At 41.2% G+C, this 15,045-nt stretch overlaps 2 protein-coding genes across 2 annotated transcripts; both read right to left on the reverse strand.

The window, feature by feature from the left end:
• Positions 1-490: 490 nt before the first annotated feature.
• Positions 491-661, reverse strand: B0H65DRAFT_417934 (uncharacterized protein; the record flags this gene model as incomplete). The annotated part of the gene is made up of 1 exon (XM_062824116.1): positions 491-661. A coding segment is annotated over one exon (171 nt), but the record flags the coding sequence as incomplete, so codon positions are not given.
• Positions 662-9,145: 8,484 nt separating this feature from the next.
• On the reverse strand, positions 9,146-10,334 carry B0H65DRAFT_535323 (uncharacterized protein; the record flags this gene model as incomplete). Its single annotated transcript, XM_062829026.1, has 2 exons — positions 9,146-9,579; positions 9,870-10,334. 2 exons carry the CDS (start codon positions 10,332-10,334, stop codon positions 9,427-9,429), a joined length of 618 nt encoding a protein of 205 aa, XP_062685827.1. The 3' UTR covers positions 9,146-9,426.
• Positions 10,335-15,045: the final 4,711 nt, after the last annotated feature.

Genomic DNA, 15,045 nt, shown 5'->3' on the forward strand with positions numbered 1-15,045 from the left:
AAAATAGAGTACGTAATAAGAAAGTAATTGGCTATATTATTATGTAAGGTAGGTATTTTAAGACTTCACTATTTTTTATAATATTCTTTAATACTTTTTCTTCGATATAGTATATTTTAATTCCTATCCCTTTAGCGGATATATTATAATCGAAGTATAGGAAACAATTTAAGTTAAAATAGTAGAATTTAATTAGGTTTAATAAAATCTATTTAACTACTTCGAAGGATATAATTTCTTTTCAAGTAGGGAGGGCGAATAAGACGGCTACTACTTATATTTTATAACTATACTGGCTTTTCGGTAATAGTTTTACTAATTTTCAATCTACTATAGTTTAACTTCTAGGGTTTAGGGCTAGCTCTCTAATTTAATTTATAGAGTCTAGGGCTAATTTACGTCGATAAATTTTTAGTAAATTTATTTTCTACTATTAGAAGGGGTCGATAATAAAACTATAATTAGGAATGTAATACCTTTAATATCCAATTTATCCGATAAAGATTTTTAAGTCTCTTAAAGTTTTAGGAAATTTAAATTTGGCGATAGCTTCTAACTTCTCTTTTAAAGTAGTTAAGCTAAAGGAATCGATTATACGGCCTAATATAATTATTAATGGGAAAGCGTAAAACGATTTTAATGGGCTAATAGAAATATTGCGTTAATAGAATCGTTATAATACCTATTCTAAGTAATACTCGTATTCTACTAAAATTTTTAATACTATTATAATATCGTCGCAATAACTAATACCAATTATATTTTTAAGAAGGATATTTATTTACCGTTAAATGTAAGTGTTTAAAATTTTAAAGCCTATAACGATAACGTTATAAGTATATTAGCTTTCTAAAATAGAAATAGTAAAGGCCTAGCGGTTTTAAAGGTGGATTTATTATTAATAATAGAAAGCCATAGTATTAAGGACGGTAATAAAAGTTGTATTTTAAACGTAAGTAAAAATTTCTTTTTAGGACTTTATTGGGTATAAAGTTAGTAAAACGTTCCTATTTAAATTTTTAATATCGATTACTATCTTTCCTTTCTTATTATTCTTTGTTTATTACTAGATTACGAAGATTAGAAACGAAAAAGGTACTAAGTATTTATTTCTAGTAATTTTGCTTAATTCGCGCATTTTTTAAAGTATGTAGCGGAATACCTTACGGTCATTGGACTTTAATAGGAATATTTTATAATATTTAGAAATATTTTTATACTAATTTAATTTTATTTCGATCCTTATTTATTCGTCTTCCGACAAATTTACGAATCCTTTACTTTAAAAAACGTTCTAATATTTATTGAAAATTATATTAATTTTGGTTGTAATTTGTAGTCTTCTATTATAAATTTTAATACCCGTTAAATATTTGATAGTATTATTTTAAGGTTCGAATATAAGGATTTTAAATAAATTGCCATTCGCCGCCAATTATGTAGCCTCTATTACTTTATTTTCTTCGAATTAGTAAATATAAGTATTTTGGTTGATTGAGGATAAATACCCGATTTTAGCGCCTTTATAAATCTATATAGGGCTATTTATATTGTTCCTAATTATAATGTACTAATAAGTACCGTCTATTATTTATATAAAGGTCGTTAACTTTCGTTAATAAATCGGTATAAATAATGGGTCCTACTCTTTGGAATTCTTATTATAATTAATTGTTATCTAATTCGTCGAACGAAAGGGAATATTAATATAATAAGTCGAAATTACTTTTTAAATAAAATTTCTACCTATAGTTTTTAATATTAATTAGAATTTTAATCCTATAATAGGATTCGATAGAGGCGTATCCCTAATTTAAATATATATCGAATTTTTCGGGCACTAAATAGTCTATTCCTAATAGTATATTAGCTTTAAAATTATTAACTATGGTTACTTTGCGGACAAAACTTGCGAACGCTTAAATTTAAATTACTAAATCTCGAATTAATAAATTACTTTGTAGGAAGATAGGTAGAATAATATATTTTGACGTTACGTACTTCCCCTAACCGATCCTTCGGACCGTTACTAGTATAGTACGTTTCCGGATTTCGATGTAGTGAAAATATCGTTCTGAAACTTTATAGTTAATAAGAGTCGAAGTATAATTTATATTTCTGTATATATTTATTTCTTCTTATAGTTTTTACAGATTTAGAGTAATTTATAGCCGTATATATAAATAAAAACGAAAATTGAAATTTATACCGATAAACGAACGGTTATTTACCGACGAATTAATAATAAATACCGGTTTTACTTTTTAAGTAAGGCCAGTAAAGTTAATACCTACTCGTCGTTTATTAAAATTTAATTTTAGGATTTCCGCTAGTTTAGTATTATCGGATTTTTATTTTTTAAATCGTTTATAATATTTAAAATCTTTATATTATAAAAGGTATCGATAATGGGATCTTTAATATTCTTATGTCGATTAGGCTATTAACGCTTTAAATATATTAAGTAGATATGTTATATTAATTTATTATAATTTTCGAAAGTTTTTAAATAAGTTTAATAACGTTCTGTTTGAATTGGGGCCGTAAATTCTATGAAGGATTTATTTTAAGGCTAATTTTAATTATTTTATCAATAGTCCGGTATTAAGGTGAAATATAATGAATTAACGGGCTACTTAGTATCTGGGTAGGGATTAATATATTTATAACTTTTAATAATAATATTATAGGTAGAAAATTCGTAATTAATTATATTTTTGACCGAAGGGGATTAGTAGGATAGATCGGGCTTACTTAATTTAAAGTTGCTATAGTATACCGTTTATTACCTTATAGCTTTTAGTACGGTAAGTAGTATTAGTAAGCGGCGTTTTTCTGGGATAAAGTTAGTTTAAGGACGATTATTTAAATAATTATTTTAGTTTTAATGTTGATTATTATATTAGCCCTAAATTTAATTTAATAAATAAATTTAATTTTGATTATACGAGCCTTAACTTTAAATCGGGGTTTAGTATTTTTAATTCTAATAACTTTAATTCTAATATTTTCGATTTCAGTTTTCCGTATTTCGATTTTAATTATAGGAGTTTAATTTATTTTTTTAGTATCCAAATTGTCTTTAATTTTAATTTAGTTATTAGGAAGTCGAAGCTAAAGTCCTATTATAATACCTCTAAAAAGCCAATCCTCAAATTATACTCTCCCTTTCCCGAAGTTTATTTATTAATATATCGATAGTTAATGATAAATTTAATTTAATTAAATTTATTTAAATTTCAAGGTTGAAAGCTTCGAAGACGGCGATTAATTGGCCGAAGAAATCGAAATTATAACCTTTAATTCTACGAATAATAGTTTAAACGAAGGTTAATATATTTTTACCCTAATATATATCTTAAAGTATAAACTTAGCCCTTTTAATTTTGGTTAACGTAATTGAATAGTCGGGTTTGAATTTATTTTTTAGTTTTGTATAAATAGCGTTAATAAAGCTTATTTCGAGTAATAAATAGTCGGTTTTAAATAGTACGTAACTATACTAAATTAGGGCGGGGCTTATAAAATATTAGGTTTAAATTCGACGAACCTAAACTTCGCTATTGTCGTTAAAATTTCTAATTTAATATTTAAGTTTATTGATAAAGGTATAAACGTCTATATATTTATTAACCTTCCCGTTAAAAACGATGCCGTCGACGGACGATAAAAATAAGTCGAAATAGTTAATATTCCTTACTTTAATAGTATAATTAGAATTAGAATTGGATATTAGTAGAGGGGTTTTAATATTTATTCTAATTATCGTTTCGGCGACCGTTTTTACTACGAGGGAGACGATCTCTACTTATATTAAATTTCTAATTATCCTAATATTTCCGTCTTTATCGATTTTTTAATTTTAGAATTCTTTAAGTTCGGTTTAATGACGAAGTTCGGCTTAGTAGCAAATATCTTCGAATTCAGCCTATTAATATTATTCTTTAAATCAAATTTAGCAATTATATTCGGCTTATTATAAATCTAATTTAAATTAAATTTAACAATCGGCCTCGAATTTAATTTAATACTCGGCCTTAAATTTCATTTAACGGCGTTAATCCTTTTAAAATTAGGTTTCATATTTAACTTCTTAGAATTATTAAATTTTAAATTTTTAATACTTAATTATTAAGTATATAATATATTTAATAATTTCGTTTTATTATTTTTTATACTACTATTTTGGAAGTCGTTAAATCTATTTAATAATTATTTTAATATTCTTTTAGCCAGTAAATAGGGAATAAATAAGGTTTTAAAGGTTAGGAGTTTTAATCGAATTTGTTTTAAGTTTAAGTATCCAGCGAATTTAGGGAATTTGGGGAATTTGGGGAGTTTCGGTAAGAAGGAATTAAAATTCAATTTAAATTTAGAAATTTAGGAGAGAAGGGGAATATTTATATCCGATTTAATTAGTATAGAACTTAAAATAGTAGAATATAGGAGGGTTAATAGGTCATTATTATAATTATTCTTATTAATATTAATCTTTCATAGGTTTAGTAGGTTAATATACTAAGGTAGCTTATATTTCAGGCTCTTGTAGGGTTTATAATTAATTCTTTTAAGGAATTTTGTTTCTTTTCTAACGTTTTTAATAAGTAAAAAATCCGGTTAGGGAAGCCTTATTACTTACCCACGTCGGGGGGTATTTCTTTTTTCCAATAGGGAATTAATCTTTGAATTTAAAAGTTAATTTGAGTAAAAGAGCGAAATCGATATCTTCGTCCGTAATTTGGGCGGCGTAAACGTAACTTTTAATGTAGAAACGAAGTAGTTATTGGGCTTTTAAAAACCTATTGGTTATTTAGCGGGGATTAATATATATAAATATAATTTTAATACGAGGTATAGGTAGAGATTTAGGGATCTTTGGTAGGGTAAGTCAATTTCGGGGTCCGAAATTTTAATATAACATAATAATATAAATTTAAAAATCGGTACTAAAATGCGTTGAAATTTAATATAAGCTAACCAAAAGTTGAATTTAAATACTTTTTAATTATTCCGGTAAGTAAAGCAATTAGCTTTGATAAAATTAAGGATCCTAATTTTAAGTTTAATAGTTGAAAGTTCAATTAGTACTATCGTCGTTAGATGAATAGATTAGTCAAAGGTATTGTCGTTAAGCGATTGGAAAAATTTTTTTTTTTTTGATTAATCCTAGTCGATACCTTCGATTTTTCGATAATTTACATATTTGATTCGCAATAGCGTACTACTTTATAAGGGTAATAGAGTCTATAGTGCAATGTATATATAGATTAATAATAAAGTAGCATAAGTTTGGGTTAGGCCTATAGCCGACTCGAAATATATGTACTCTCCCAGTACTTTATCCACTAGGTACCTCCTTCGGAGTCTAGCTTATACCAAGCCTAGTCTGGCTTGGCCTGCTTGGCAGGTGCATGCATGGCCCCGTGCCCTAACATAAATGCAATGCTCACAAGGTCAAAAACCAGTGCACTAAACCCGTTGCATTTACTTTTCACACACAGCCTGCATAGGTGGTAAAGGTGTTACATGTAGTGAAGTGTTGATCATGGAGATAGGGGGCAAATAGAGCGTGGCATGGAGGCTGTGTGGGAACTAAATGCAACGCTCACAGGTCACAAGACCAGTGCACTAAAAGAAATTGAAAGCTTCGTAAAAGAGCTAGACCCAAGCTTATATGCTGGAGTTATCTATCCAAAGGTGCATTTATCAACTGTTCGGACATTTCGTGGCCAAGTGTCTTGAAGGGGTGTACTTGAGGGCGTGCATGGGGAGTTTTTGGGTGTGCGCCAAGTGTACTAAGCTTTTAATGTTCTCTTGGTAGACACTTGTCATTTCTGGTACCTGGACGTGTTGTTTCACTCGAAAGAGATATCCGATGGCTCCAGTCTTGTCCGGAATACCTTACTCAGCACTGGGAGTTAAGTGACAGCATACCTGAGAATGACAGTTGGCCTGCGCGTATTTAATATCGCCCGCCATTATTATGAAGATCTCGAGATATCCGTTTCTGTTGGTCCCATCACCGTCATGCATCATGTGTTCAAACTGTTTCTATTATTCATCCCATTGCGAGACTGTCTAACTGAGCCATAAGGAATCAAGAATGATTCTTAGTAGTGATTTTAAAACAAGTAGGAGGTTATCATTTCGAACTCAATGGTCTTTTTTTGAGAAGTGTCTTGACTGGTCATTTCCGGCATATGAGTCAAACAAGGGGTTTTCTCCCATGATGACCTTGATATTATACCAACCCGATAAGAATAAACGCCTCCCCCTTTTGCGAACTAAACTACCCCAAAGCAAACTTCCTCCACTATGGAATCTCAACCTTTCGGACAGAGGGATGTTTCCTCTTCCTCCTCCTCAGGTTCTTCAAAACAGTCTTTCTACACACAAGTTCCAGATTCACCAATCTCAGTCGCCTATTCTACCTTTCTCAACAATGACCAAGATAACAACGACCCAAGCCCTGAAACGAGCGAGTTTGAAACAGAGACAGGGGTGTACACATCGTCACAACAGCTCTCATCACCACCATCACCATTCTCATCAGCGACATCACCCCACAGATGGCATCCCACTACTGACCCAGGTGTGTCAAACAACTTTTTAAACCAACCCACTTCCTCTCAACGAGGAGGAAGTGAAAACAACTTCTCCCCTTACGCCAACGATAACGAGGAGGCCAGTTGCCCCTGTCTTCCTCCCACTCTGGTCAGACCAATATTGGGCCTAGCAAACGGAATCGTAGAGAAAGCAGGTAGACTCTTAGAAACACTCAGAACCGGTGCGGATTGGGTACCGCCAATTCCACCGGAGTCCGAGTCCGAGTCCGAGTTTGAGAGAGGCTTGGAACAGCGGAGGGGACGGGGAAGAGGGCAAAAGGGGAAGGGGCCTCCTCTGCCTATTTTTGTGCCGATGGGTGTTTTTCCTTTGTTTCGACACCAACCGACCCAGGAAGATGAAGTTTGGGGGCGGGAGCGGGGACGAGAAGAGGAAGTGCCACTGCGGCGGTTGGGGGACGGGATAGAGGCTATTGGGAAAAGGGGGGCTGATACAAACAGGGGAGTGGATCATGGGGGAAGGAACGATGATGCTGTGGATGGTGATGGAAGGAGCGGCAAAAGGTGGAAGGGGAAGGGGAAGGCAGTTGATGTGGAAGGAAGTTCGAAACCTGGAAAGTTTTTGGGAAGTGGCCGGGGAGATCCAGGAAAGCTGCGGAGAGGAGCGTATGTCCCGGTGCAACCTGATAGGAGGGGGACGACGTGGGTGCCTAGAGGTGTTCATGCCGGCTTGGGTGAGGAGCAGGGTTGATATCATCCAATGTGAGATACGAGAGAGGAATAGTGAACCACAACTGAAGATGATTTTGCAACCATTAGAGGGGAACGGATACTTCCGTGATGTCGATCATTACTGTAGGCTACCATCCAGACTGTTGTGAAGGGAAAGGGAAGGAGTTGGCGGTGCCAATCCCTGAGGAGGGTTGTGAGCAGCTAGGACCAGGGGCAGACAGAGACATGGGCTCTGGTTTCCTAAATAGAATCATTGAGCAGAGTACCTTCCCCAAGTGTGGAGGGACAAGCGTTGTATGGCAGGAACGAAGCTGCAAAGTGTTGCAATCACAAAATGAAAATTCTTTAATGTCCTTTGATAAGCTCGTTGCAGTGCTTCATTTCTCTTTTGTCTTGCTTCTGGTTGTGAGGATTTTTTGAGAGCCGGAGCTTTCAACACGTTTATGCTTCTTTCGATTTGCAAGGACCATTATGAGCTTCAATGGTCGTCTGGCACGATCTCCTGCCCACAAAACCCCAGTCTTCCGATGACCACCAAGAGTTTTCCTCCCCATGCGTGTCTGACGAGGCAAGACCAAACACCGCCATTGGGCTCCGGACAGCATCGTGACAGTCGTCTGGGAAGATGAATGGACGTGCAAGTTTGGAAACTGGCGGCGGCGACGACGATGCCCCAAACACCTCCAGTGTAGCCCGCCGACATCCTCATCCTTCCATCTGAACTTCAAACCTGAGTGCCCCTCCCCCTCTTCTGGCGCTCTCCGCGCCTTCCCTTGGCACTTGGGTGGTTGAGGAAGGAGCGCAGCCCCCTAACATGCCCTGCCAGCTGCCACAAGCACCCTGACAGGCACCTGCATACCGCCCGGTACCACCGACACAGCCTGCAGGCCCAATATAAGGTCGGGTACCAGACCGCAATACCACAACGGGCCCTGTGGTCTTATGGCGCAGTGGTTCCCGTTGATGAAAACATTGCTGGGCACGCGGTGTCCAAGGTACAGTTTTCGTAGGGTGCAGCTGGAGCATTGTGGTTCGTTCCACAAGCTTACCTGGGCGCCTGAGCTTTTTGCCATTTTTGTCGCCATTACTTTTTGCTGAAGACAGTGTCAATGTGATCCCTGAATTTTTCTCCTTCTTTTCCAATTGTGAACGAAGCCCCCATCGCACTTTTGGGTCGGGGCGAAAGGGGTCTGTCTGGTATGCACCCTTCGATGCGCTGCGAAAGAGATGAAGCTATTCCCATCGCATAATCAAATTTTTCAAGGGCCAATTTACACTGGTCGTTGTCTTCCATTCAACATCCCTTCACGTCGATGATGAATAGCCATGATGATAAAGGGGTAATTTCTGCCACGTAGACACAGTTGCACGCATCGCTTCGATGACCCAAGGCATTTGATTTAGGCCTACTATGTCCAGCACAATGTAGAAAGCATCCGCACACACGTGTCTGTCTATCTTCCCAGCACCGGTGCCGCCCATGCTGCTTTATCATTGGATTTTGATTGTTGTGACCCCCGAACTCAAGTCGGTCACTCGTTTATGAATCGCTGGATTCTGGTTAAAGTCAGAAACTCTCACATTCAAAGCTTGCCCGGGATGTCGGGGATTAATATGTAGGTAGTCTGATACTCACCGTAGATATGTTTGTTTACTTTCGGGGAAAAGTGAGGGCATTCAGAAGCGCCTACAGAACCGATAAGCCATGCTATGACGTAAGGCAACAACTTTATCTTATCTGCATCTTATCTGAATCTTATCTCCATGATAAGCATGCGCGAAGGCACGCCCCACTATAAACGTGATACCCCTCATCGCAACCACTTCCAACGTCACTTCGTTCCCGATCACAGTTTTCTAGTTTTGCATCTTTCAGTAGCAATTTATCATCAACACACCGATTCTCTTTTATTCCTAACTTTGTTCCAACGACTGAAAACCCAAATGTGCAACGCTCATCGCAAACGGCCAACATTCCTCAATAACATGATCTTCCTTCGTCGCGACACGATCTTCCCACAGCGCTCGACTCCCCCAATCCGGTCCAATTAATAGTCTCCTACACATTCCTTCACATCAAAGCATCACATGTCACAAGCACACAACTTCTCTCGGCGAGCGATAACGGCATTCACGACATCAAGCCCTCACCAGTACCCGCGGTACCGACTTGACCCTGTCCGCTGAAAATAATCTGACCACCCACCTGCAGAGCGGCGAGAAGCTGTCGACCCTGGCGATCGAACCGGATAATCTCTCGTGTAAGTGGTAAACCGACCATAGCCTGTTCCTCCGCGGTGGTGACGGATTATAGCCTCTCCAGGTTCTAGAGCTTCTGCCTCCGAAGCTGTCATCATCTCTGAACGACCGACGGCCGATTGGATTGTTCTGTTGGCGCGGGGGAGGCGATGGTCTCCAACTCCTGCGGACAGGAGACGGCGGCCTAAACACTCGAACCGACCGATTCCATCCTCGATCCCGATCCGGACTACTCCAGAACGACCTTTGCATTCGAGTTGGTGAAGGCGAATACCCCCTACGGACCGGACTGCGCCCGCGGCGGGCATATCTCACGTCGCCGCTGTAATCGGAACCGCTTTCTGAGCCGCGAGCCCCCGAGTTGTCGTACGTGAAGGATTGTGGAGCAGTTTGGATCCTGGAACGGCCGTACAGATTCGAGCCTCGCAGTCTTGCGTTGAAGCCATAACCACCGAATCGCGCAGGACCCCTTGCGGCGCTGCCGCTCCACTGGTCGGAATAGTCGGCGTCGTAATCCGAGTCGTCGATTCTCCTTGGGGCGCGCGATCCTGTAGGACTTTCGATGAAGGATGATCGGCCATACGTTCCATAAGCAGGACGTCTCGGCTGCGGAGAATAAAAGGCACTCGGGGATTGGCGGTAGCCCACTGTCGGCCGGCTGGGGCTATACAGGGACTCGGTCCTGGTGTTTCTGTACGGATCGGGAGAGGAACGGTACTCATCCCAGTCACGGTTACGAGTGGGTATCGTGAACCCTGAATATCCGTAACGTCTCGCCATTGATACCGGGCTGTTGGATTCAAAAAAAACTCAAATGGGCTTTCGTTGTTCTGCGGTCAACGGCCTACAGATACGCCGAAGTTCTAAGTTATCGGTGCTGTCCAGGCATAACCAGCCATTCTCTGACATATATACACCTATTGTTATATTTTGTAAGAGGAGGGCAATGACTCGATGGCCATTATCTCGAAACTGACTGTTCACGCTTCTATCGGAAGGCGTTGCATTCATCGTAGTGTTTGCGTGCGGCTTCACATCTTGGACGAGTGTCCATTCCTCCCAGTCACGTATGACCTTCACCATTTCGTATTTCCCGCTATGGCTCATAGCACTATGGAACTCGTCGATATCATCATGGTCAGAGACAGAAGGGTAGACCTTGGTCGAGGAGTTCTGTCCAAAAGGTTTGACTATCCACTGAACCTCCGCATCTTGCAGTGACGCTCGGCATAGTGGCGAAAGGCACAAGCCGGATGGAAGTCATATTGCTATGCAATTCTTGCCTTCGACATGGCAAGATTCTAGAAGCCAACCTTCCTGAAATTCACGGTTGACCTCTGATTCCAACGATTCTACAATTGGGGTATTCCAACGATTCTACAATTGGGGTATTCCAACGATTCTACAATTGGGGTATTGCGTTCACGAAGTTTCAAACCCCAATGGTTTTCCATTAATTTCCCATCTTCAGTTGATAGCAGCGAACCAGCGCTTACAAATATTCATTACTTGTTTCCACGACCACCTTAACGGCTCCAAGATGGCCGTAATACAGAAACCGTCATCCAACCTCCCCTCGCGTATGCAATACTCCATGACCGCAACAACCCACTCTTCGTCATCGTGCCAACTGTGCTTTGACTATCCAACTCCTCGACGCAATTTCATGTCCGCTTGATGGGTACATTGAAGGATTGCCTAGTCCTCTATGCGTTGATGGGTCCTGTATCCTCCTGCCTTGTACACATGCTTCTGCTGACGGCGGCGATCTTGTTCTGCCTGTTTCAACATCTCTTTACGTCTTTCCTCACGCTCTTCTCGCCTCTCATTAGCGAATCTTGTGCCGTCTTCAATTTCTTTATCCCTTGCAAACTGTTTAAAGCTGCTTTCCCCAGAATTCGTTCCATAATCCCGGTGACGCTTTGTGACTGATTGATCAAATTTCACTGCGGTCCGGCGATAACTTTCTTTATCCGCGCTCTGCGAAGTCAGTTCTTCAAGGTCACCCGCAGAAATATATTCGACTAGTGTATTGTCCGGCCTAGCATGACCACGGTTCGGAGTCTGCTGATGAAAAGCATTGCTTCCGTAGCTGTCAAGTGAATCTGACCAAGTTCTCCCATGGTTGTTGCTGCCCCCTCGTCTGGGGCTGGGACTGCGTCGTCGGTCTGGGCTTTCGCGATCATATGAATGTGATCGTGATCTCGATGACCCTCTTTCGTAACTGAAGTGTAAGATGAGAGTTGTTAGTCAAAGACCCGGCAATCCTTCAGGCACAGCATAAACATACCATGGGATCCTCGCCCTGTCTTTGCCTCTACTAGAGTAGGCGCGTCCGCTTCTTGGGTCTGCCATTGAAGTTGACTTTGGAGCCTATAGGTCGTGCGTTTGTTGAACTTCTTTCTGGTATGTTGGCGTTGCTTCCACGGAAGTTCGTGGGATGTGGCGCACAAGGATTAACTTCTCGGGTGGTTGTGGATGGATGTAAGTGCTTGATCGACACAAAATGGTCAAGGCTCGATGGTTGAGAGTTTTTATACTTATCCTGGGAGATACCCGCCAAGTTCTATCTACTGAATAACTTTATTATTTTCGATCAATTATATCTCCCATCGTGTGTACTTCTCAGGCCGGTGAAATGCTGAACGAAAACACAAAGGATTTGGCTGTTGGTGTCTTCGAGTTGATTTGGCCGTCCAAGAACAGCCGCGCGGCTCCAATGGCGCTGCACTTGATGTTCTCATCGTCTTAATTATGACTTGGCGCCTGTTATCTCGTCATTCATCGCCGCGTTATGTGTTGGTTCCTCAAAGAACGGCATGCCGAGGCCGCGATGACGGAATGTCGCCCAAATGCAGCGTTGGAGTTACCCCACTAACTAGGGCCAACCAAGATGTGCGACAAGCTAGTTAACGCCCTATCTTATTCCAGAAGCTCCTCCCCCGGGCCAACCAACCGTTCTCCCTTCGAACCAAAATGCGGCAAAGCAGCAGTTGACAAACAAGCACGAGTGTCGGGTTACCAGTGTTCCCGACTTTATTTCTTCGTCAATGATACGGATCAATTCCTTCGTGTTCATCTTGCCCCGACGTTTCGAGCTAGACCCAACGCTCCTTGCTCTCCGGGTGCTGAAGATCTTCCTTTCTTTGGGCCATTCACGCCATCACAACCCTCAACATCATTCCTCCTCGGCTCCTTTCCCCACCTCCAGCTAAGGTACTGATAGTATCCCATAGAGCCGACTACTTTCAATGCCCTTCCCGCCAGCCCTATCAAGTTCCACGGAACCATGTCTTCCCTCGGCCAGTTCGACGCATATCCCAGGCCCGCACCGAACACCACTTCACCAAGGCCGTCCGATGAGCGCGGAGCACTTGACACTCCAAATACAGTCATTCTACGTCCTTCAACTGCAGTTCATTAAGTCACAATCCTAGAAACGATCAGATTATCGCCCATTCTCAGCTAATAGCACAAACCAGCCCATAGAAACATCCGGCAACAGTTTCCATAATGTCCCTACCGACTGCCGCGTAAGACAAATACCAAACCCACCCTGTCCGATGTCCTCCTAAATTCCCGAATGTTCTCTCCTGATCAAAATCCGTCTTCCGTAATACTACCACCAATGCTTTCAGCGGAATATTCCCCCAGCCGATCCAAGCCCACTCGATGGGTGAAGTGAGGATATCCTGGACTTTCTGCGTTGATGGCTATAGTACCCTCCCATTATTGTCATTACAAATATAATCATGCATAGCTGCTTCCTCGCTTTCCGTGAAGTCATCCCAATTGTCCCATAGACGCTTGTCTTCCATATCAACGACTGTGCTTATCGCAAGAATTTCTCCTGCAAGTGCCGAGACATATAGCTAGAGCCGCCTGATGTCGCTTTACCGTGGTTTCTGGATCTCAAGTTCTTGTTAGCAAGCAGTGGTATAAGAGTTGAGATAGCCAGGTCATACCTTGGCCCATTGTGAGATCCGTAGGTGTTTCCTGAAAGAGGTCCTCCCCGCAACCGATTTCTGTCGACTCCTTCAACATAGGCAACGGTCTGACTTGGAATGGCTGGGGGTCGGGTACGAGGTCCGGAATCGCCGCTGCGCTTAATCCTAGATGGGTGCCCATCGTACAACAGTATGCTGGGGACAGCTTTTGAAAAACCATCTCCATTTTTTACCGTTACGTCTGTGTCTGCAGCACTCTCTGCATATACACTCTGCTGTGCTGTCGCTGTGTGAGAAGAGGCTCGATCCCATCTGTACAGTTCAGTTATTGGTCAGCTTCTTCTTTACAAGCTTGGATATCGCACGCTGTGTACCTAAGATTCGCCTCTTGTTCCGCTTCCCACTCCAGGTATGCCTTCTCCTTCTTGATCTTTTGATCATGAGTCTCTTGATCATCGGGCTGGTGATACCGTCCTCTCGGCGTCGTGATATTTCTGGACACTGACGTCAGAGCGTCGTCGTCACGTGAATATCTGGATAAGAACGCCGTAGATCTTGTGTCATTATTGAAATTATGTGTGGATTGGGGTTGGGAAGGTCTTAACCGGTCCATTGGTAATAATAGCTGTGAGGTGGATTGGCGAGACAGCCGAAAACGAATCTGATGGCGGTGAAGGAACGTAAATAACGACGTTTCTGAGGTGTTTGGTACTATAAGCGTGGTCAATGTCCCGTCAGACAGCTGTCAGTCTGAGAAGTCGCTGTTCTTATACTTTCGTGAGGACCTTGAGGTCTGAGAAGCCGCAATGGTTGGACATCGTCACGAGACACTCCTTCAACATCTCGCTACAGCAAGGAAAAATGATCAGAAGAACCATCCATCACTTTCACAAAGGCTCAATTAGCGCCATAAATTAACGTTGTGTTTTGTGTCATGCTGTATAAAAACTGAAGCTTCTCGAAATGGGAAAGGTGTGCTATAACTCGTACAAAACTTACGGAACCCTGTGATCTTCCAGCGAATCGCTCCTCTGATCTATGAACCGAAAGTCGTCATACGTGGCTGACGCTATTGTTCAGTGATCGAATTTGCATTTGATACAATCTCGGACACGTGGAAGAGGGCTGGCGGCAAGCTACCTGGCTAGTCCCCCCAATGCTTTCATTGAGAGCATCGCAGTATTCGACCGAGCGCCAACCGCCGTGGGGTGTGTTCGTAGAAACGGCCCGTCAAACGCTGAACGAAAGACAAAGGACTTGACTTTTGGTTCCATATGCAAGCATGACCATCTAACAACAACAACCGCGCGGTCCCGATATTGTGGCCTACGACGCTCTCGTCTGTTTCTCAGCATCTGGCGCATGTTATCTCTGGACTTACCGGAGTGTTAGTTTCGGGACCTGGAAGAATGAAATACCAAGGCCGCGTCAACGGAAGGTTGCCGAGAACTGTGCGGAGAGTTAGCGCCCTATCTTAGACCACCCAAGTTTTGCAGTGAGTCAGTTAATTCTTTATCTCATTGCAGAGCTTCTCTTGCCAGGTC

The sequence above is a fragment of the Neurospora tetraspora genome (genome assembly GCF_033439725.1).
Source record: "Neurospora tetraspora strain CBS 560.94 chromosome Unknown B0H65scaffold_1, whole genome shotgun sequence".
In the NCBI taxonomy this organism is placed as follows: domain Eukaryota; kingdom Fungi; phylum Ascomycota; class Sordariomycetes; order Sordariales; family Sordariaceae; genus Neurospora; species Neurospora tetraspora.